The sequence below is a fragment of the Penaeus chinensis genome, chromosome 6 (genome assembly GCF_019202785.1).
Source record: "Penaeus chinensis breed Huanghai No. 1 chromosome 6, ASM1920278v2, whole genome shotgun sequence".
Lineage (NCBI taxonomy): Eukaryota > Metazoa > Arthropoda > Malacostraca > Decapoda > Penaeidae > Penaeus > Penaeus chinensis.
Genome location: NC_061824.1, coordinates 105,502 through 113,001, shown reverse-complemented (window position 1 = coordinate 113,001; position 7,500 = coordinate 105,502). Strand labels below are relative to the sequence as shown.

The window sequence follows — 7,500 nt, the reverse complement described above, 5'->3', positions numbered from 1 at the left end:
CTGATGCTGGCAGCGAGAATAGCCTCCTTTTCCGGGACTTTGCTAGGTTCCAGAAATTGAGAATTTCTGGCTCCTGGTATCAGGGTTCGGACCCCATCGTTGGACTTGGTACAGCGATACGGGTAATGTGGCCAAGGAGCTCGACCACATCCTCGTTAACACTCGATGTAGGATCCCCCAGAACTGCAGAATGTATCGGGGCGCCGAGTTCTGTGGAACTGATCATATACTAGTTGTGGCTACTCTCCGGGTCCACTTCATAAACCCCGGCCGCTCCAATGAACACCTTAGGGTGCTTCATGTGGACAGATTGAGGAAGGATGAGTGTGCCCAAGAGTTTGCTGAGGCTATCTCTGGTCGTTTCGCAGCACTCGAGGGCGTGACGGACCCTGTTCTTCTGTGAGACACCTTCACGCATGAAACGCTCGATGCAGCCCAAGAATCAATTGGTGAACGCCCAAGAGCAAGACAGAATTTCATTTCGCAGGAGACACGAAGCCACAGATGCTTATTGCGCGGCTCGACTGTCAAGGGATAGCGACGTGCATCGTTCCCTTGTGCGCAGGAGTAGGTCACTGCTGAGAAGGAACAAAGAACAGTCTATCAGGAATCTTGCAGAGGAGGTCGAAAGCCATTTCGTCCTGCCTACCAAGCCCTGAAAAAGCTGAGCTCCAAGCCCTCCTCTAAGACAATTGCAGCAAGTGGCCAGATAATCTCAGATCCTGTTGGGGTGAGGTGCGTTCAGTATTTTGTGCAGTTGTACAGGTTGATCCACCAACAATTAACTTGGGTGCGGTGGCAAGATTTCTTTGCCAGACCCACCCATCAGTGAGGATCTACCTTCCCTGATTAAAGTTAAGGGAGCGATCTCCAAGCTGAAGAGTGGTAAAGCAGCGGGTACCTGCGGCATCCCAGCGAACTGTTAAAGGCTGGTGAGAACCTATGGCAAGGGACTTGCATGTTGTCCTGTCTGCCATCTGGCAGACTGGTACTATTCCCCCTGACTTGTTGAAGGGTGTGGTCATCCCTTTCTGAAAGGGGAAAGGGGATCGGTGGGACTGCATCAATCATTGAGGCATTACACTACTCACTCGCAAGGTTCTCGCTCACATCCTTCTGGGACGTATCAGAGACCACCTGCTGAGGCACCAGAGGCCGGAGCAATCTGGGTTCACTCCTGGTAAGTCCACAATAAACCATATCCTGCCACTTCGAGTCATTGTAGAGCGCCGTCTTAAGTTCGGATATGGGCTGCTTGCAGCTTACCATGACCTCAAGAAGGTGTTTGATACTGTGCATCGCATATCAGGGAGATCCTGAGATTAAGGGGAATTCCAACAAGGATTATTGGATTAATAGCAACCCTGTATACTTGTACTGAAAGTGCTGTAAAGTGTGGTGGGGGCCTGTTGAGCTTCTTCCCTGTTCGTTCAGGCATGAGGCAAGGCTGTGTTCTTGCACCAACACTTTTCAACACTTGCATCGACTGGATACTTGGTAGAGCTACTGTCCAAAGTCACTGTGGAGCAACTCTGGGTGATATCAAGGTTACAGACCTTGACTTTGCTGATGATGTTGCTATTCTATCTGAATCTCTGGAAACCCTAATGGCGGCTCTTGATGCATGTAGCAATGAAGTGAAGCCTCTGGGGTAGAGGTCTCCTGAACCAAGACCAAGATCCAAGACTTTGGGGGCCTGCTAGGAGAACCTGTTCAGTCGGTATGTGCATGCGGTGAAAACATCGAAGCCACAGAGAGATTTATATACCTCAGTAGTGTAGTTCATGGCTCTGGGCTGTCAGACCAGGAAGTCAGTAGATGGATTGGCCTGGCAGCAGGTGTTATGAAATATCTCAACAAGAGTATTTGGAGATGTTGGTTCCTGTGCAGAAGGACCAAGCTATATGTCTTCAAGGCCCTGATACTGCCATTTTTACTATATGGTAGTGACACCTGGACGCTATTTTGTACTTTGGAATCTCGCCATGATGCCTTTTGTAACAGGTCCTTGCGCCGGATCATGGTGCATAGTTGGTGGGACCATGTGTCCAACCAATGGTTGCACCCTGAGACTGGTACAGGACCTGTTACTTGCACAATCCGCAATCGCCGGCGTTAGCTCCCCAATGATGATGATGATGATGATATATATATACACACACACATACATACATACATACACACACACATATATATGTGTGTGTGGGTTTAGGACACAATGACGCAGGGGCACTATGAAGAGGAGTGTTCTGGCGCCCATCCGCGACGCAAGTGGACTAGATGCCGCGGGAGACATGTCCTCGAATTGCCGTTTATGTCAGTACGTTGCAGACCAGATTTAGGAAGGTATGTTGAAATTACAGCAAAATAAGTTGAGATGTGGAATATACAGTGAATTTGGTATTGGACTTTAAATACCTATAAATGAGATTCTGGAATTTTGAGATTTTTGTTCTAGGGACTAGGACAATATATTTGTAATTACAACTTTACTATAACCAGTGGGGTTAACTATTACTTTGCTTATTTGATCCAGATACTGTAAATCTACAACGATATATGTATCTAATTTTGCAATCAGTGATCTGGTCCTTTTGGTATATCCTCTGCCATCTTCATATGGAAGGAAGGTCTATCCGCTTATGTTGTCGTATGTAAGATCAGACACGCCTGCCTGATGCCGCACTCGCCTCAGCGTCCTCTTGACTACAGTCTGGCGTAGAATGCTTTGACAGTATGCCCGATGGGTCTGCTGTTGAGACTGCACGTTCATTCATGGATGCCAGTGTTTCCTCCACGTCAGCCTTCTCAGGGACAACAGGGTGTATGTGAATGGGGTTTTACCACTTCACAATTTCCTCATTAATTAAAAATATGAACCCTAGTTCTGCCTTCGCATCTCCGAATAACTTCGTCTTGATGGTCTCATAGGCCTCGGAGACGCTGTCTGGCGAAGGTGGAGGAGGAGGACAAGCGCCAGTCACTCCTTCGCACAAGGAAACACCGAATCCAGGGTGGAGATGGAGACTCCGCGAAGTTCTCGATGCTGAATTCTATCTCACGTAATAGAGCAAGAGACGAGGCTGAAAGGAACACTAAACATGAGTTCAAGTGTTCACAGTATAGAAATAGCAACGGAAGTTAAAGGGCAGCGGACGCCGAGACTGCCTGGCTGTGCCCTCCTCACGAACAGTCACCACGACATAGTGTTTGCATGGCATTGAGTTGTAGTGTACTTCTTATTTTGCAACAAGACTACAACGCGCCCGTAACCAGTGGAGGTTCAACACGTCCCCTACAGGCACATAGTAAATTAATAAATGAACATATATACGTATATGTTTGCATGTATGTATATGTATATATATACATATATACATATCTATATTTATATCTATCCATTTATCTATCTATCTATCTTGTAGTCTTGTTGCAAAATAAGAAGTACACTACAACTCAATGCCATGCAAACACTATGTCGTGGTGACTGTTCGTGAGGAGGGCACAGCCAGGCAGTTTCGGCGTCCGCTGCCCTTTAACTTCCGTTGCTATTTATATATATATATATATATATATATATATATATATATATATATATATATATATATATATATATATATATGTATACACATACGCATGTGATTTTCTCAGTACTGGTAATACTAATAATTATAAAGTTATACTGAAAACAATAATATCAAAAATAATCATGATAGTAGATAAAGATCACTGATAAGAATAGAGAAGGGAGGGAGATGGATATGAGGACAAAGAAATGGTACTTGGGTCAACTGAAACAATCAAAGAAAATTCAGTCAACAGCCATTCAAAGTACATTTTAGCAATAGCTGTACAGCGAAAAGTTGAGAGAAAAAACTTTCATGAAGGTACATTTGTATTTCAACAAAACAGGGAAAACATATTAGAAAAATGAATAAATAAGAAAAGAATTATACCACTAAACCACTAGACAACCCTCACGAACCACCATAATATGAACCCACTACCATAAGACACAATCTTTAAAAAATTCAAAATAAACACAACAACCAAAAAAATGTATAGCTTATCAAAAAAGAAAAGAAAAAAAAAAAAACGTCCCCACGCACTAGGCGGCGCGGCGGAGGGACCTCGGGAGCAGTGCGTTGTGCGGCCGTGGCTGAGAGCGCACGCATAAAAGAGTTCTTGCCGAGGGAATTAATGTGTTGTCTGTGGAAAATGAGAGATAGTGGCGAGTGGACGTGATGATGTATATACATGATGTGCAGACATTTGATCACAATACTAGCCATAATCGGATATATAGCTAAGAGTTATGGTGAGTAGGACCAGCCCTGTGTTTACGTTTCGTGTCTCTCTCGGTCTCGGTTTTCGGTAGGCCTAAATACCACCCATTTCTGGCACTGCACGCTGTTTGTAGCCTCCTGAGAACCTCCTGTCTTACGAGACGATTAGTGAATCAACCTCTAAAGTAGACTTCGGGGAGAGTAAGTCCCATTTCATCCGTGGAGGAGAATTTATCCCGGGAATAAAGTGGCTTGGAGGGTTTGCCTTGTAAGGAGCTTGTGTCCAGATGTAAACAAACGGCCGAGGCTGACGGGGAGGCTCGCCGCGGGGCACCTGGGCGGCAGGGACAGGCGGGTAGTGGAAGGGCTTGCAGGGGCAGTGCAAGGGAATGTAGGGGCATTGAAAGGCCATGTAGGGGCATTGTAGAGGCATCTTGATATATGGGCATGTTATGGTATTGTAAATGTATGTTATTGTATATTATGGGTTTGTTGGGTCATTTTAAGGGCTTTTTAGGATATCCTAGGGGCAAAATAAGGTATATCAGGGGCTTGGGTAAGCATGTTAGAGGTATTGAAAGGTGTAGCAGACCTTCTGCCCCAAATCGATTGTGCTTCCAAGTTTTCACTCCAATTGGGACTTTCACTCACATGTATCATGTTGAATTAAACTTGTTCGCTTGAACTTTTTCAAGCATGCCATCATGGAGTTTAAAGCCTGTGCAGAATTCTTATATGAAAGACAGTTGAGTTGTAACTCCTTTGTGATAATCGTGTGACATCTGCTATAATAGTCAGGACAGTTGTTCATCATAGGTGTACCATGTCAATTTCATTGAATTATTTTAACTTACATTTTCTTTTCAAGTAAACTACAAAAAGTGCAATAATGAAAATGTGTCATGCACAGGTATCCATCCAATATTCTTCACAGGGAGTGAGGGACACAGTCATCGGTATCGTTGGGAACAAGAGTGATGATAGGGTGGGAAGGCATGAAGTATCATTGGGTATTTAACCCCTTGGTGACGGGTGAAGAAAACTATAAAAAAACTCTACGCTCTGGCGATCAATGGCAACACACAAACTTTGAGCGCGGGAGTTTGGTACATCAAGCCAAATCACCACCTTGTAGCACTTTGGTGCGCTGCCGCGGCGTACAGTCGCATGCCACATTTCGAGCGGTTTGTTATGACGTCTAGAGATGTGACCCGTCGTGAAGGGGTTAAGGGGGGGGACAGATTATGCAATGTTTTTATATTTTTGCTATTGTTAGAGGGCACAGCGCTTGAAAGCCGTGCCCCTTATGGCTTCTGTTCCCCCATCCCACCTCACCTTAATCTCCATCATATCTGATTGGCAAGATATATGTATATATATATTTTTTTTTTTGTAGAGAACAATTATGTGAACTATAAGTAGGCCAAAATATTGCTATTAGTGATTTTTTGTTTTGCTTTTTAATGATTGAAAAGTGAGCCATATAAAAACTGAAATTATATTGTATGTATGTATTTATTTGTGTGTGTGTATATATATTTACACATGTGTATGTATGTATATATATGTATTTATGTATGTATATGTATATATATATGTGTATGTATTTATGTATGGATATGTATATATATTTGTATGTACATGTATATATATATATATATATATATATATATATATATATATATATGTATGTATATGTATATGTATGTATATGTATATATGTATGTATATGTATATATGTATTTATATGATACATATGTATATGTATATTTGTATATATATGCATGTATGTATATGTATGTATGTATATGTATGTATATATATATATATATATATATATATATATATTTATATATATATAAATATATACATGTATATGTATATACATATATATACATGTCCTTTGTAACTCGTGACACTAAATGTCATTAACAATTGAATCCCTGCTTTTGTTCATTGCTCTGGGTATGTGCTAGATAGTACTTTAAGGGTTACTGAACAGTTGACAATCCTATTACACACCAGCAGATTTAGAAAAAATTACAAGGGGAGGCAACGGTTGACAGGGCCCTATCATTGGGTGAAAGATATCTAAAATTTATGTACATATCAAGGAAGGATGATATATATATATAGCTGAAGGCCATGATCTTATTATTTAGGAACTCAATAGATGAGAGGAGCAGAAGGGGGTGGGCCGAGTCCTACAGTAGGGAGGGGAAGCTGCCAGCCTATCCCCCTGCAGATCTGCCACTGCCACTGTTTCAAGCAGTATTTCCTTCCTATTAGAGGGAGTAGTAAACTTTCTCTTCTGGACCTTCTATGTGCCTCTACTTTTCAAGTGCTAATTTTGACAGTTGAAATCATGGTACTGAAAGAAATACTATTGTTATAATTTATATCAAGTATGTACGGTAATTGATCTGTATAATTGTCAAAATGTCATTCAGGTCATTTTTTACTTGTACATTTGGCAGCCATGCCCAATTTTTTAACAGACTTTAGAATTTTTATTTTCTCTATTCTCCATTGTTATCGTTGTCAGAAATTGAAGAAAAAAATGCCACTCCCACAGATACTTCTTTATTAAGTTTGTTCTGTAGGTCTGATAAACATTTGACAGCTGTAATATAGCACACCTGTGTACTTACTGACAGTATCACGTTACAAGCATTAGACAGGTCTCTTGAAATTTAGTTTTTACACAATTTTATTTGGTGGTTAAGACAGAACTATAGTTTCAGGTATTGTGAATCAGTAGCTAGCATTCTCTCTAAGTATTTTATTATTATTATTATTATTATTATTATTATTATTATTATTATTATTATTATCATTATTATTATTATCATTATTATTATTATTATCATTATTATTATTATTATTATTATTATTGTCATTATTATTATTATTATTATTATTATCATTATTATCATTATTATCATTATTATCATTATTATCATTATCATTATCATTATTATTATATATATAATATATATATGTATTTAAAAAAAATACTCTGTTTTTAATATAACTTTTATTTATATTTGTTGTTTTTGTTATTTTCATTTTCATTATTATTATTGTGAATATTATTATTGAATTATTCTGATGATTGTTAGATATTATTACTGTTTTCTTATTTTTAGATTGTCATCAGCATTAATATTATTCTTTTGATTATTATTACACTATAATTTTATTTATTTTTTAT

At 39.9% G+C, this 7,500-nt stretch overlaps 1 protein-coding gene across 1 annotated transcript in view; it reads left to right on the top strand.

Annotated features, from left to right (window-relative positions):
* The first annotated feature begins 4,152 nt into the window (after positions 1-4,152).
* LOC125026462 (low-density lipoprotein receptor-related protein 6-like) overlaps positions 4,153-7,500 on the top strand; it is a 35,103-nt gene continuing 31,755 nt past the window's right edge. Inside the window, exon 1 of the mRNA XM_047614926.1 lies at positions 4,153-4,318. Within this exon, the coding sequence (XP_047470882.1) occupies positions 4,258-4,318 (61 nt within the window). The 5' untranslated portion in view covers positions 4,153-4,257. The remainder of the gene's footprint in view (positions 4,319-7,500) is intronic.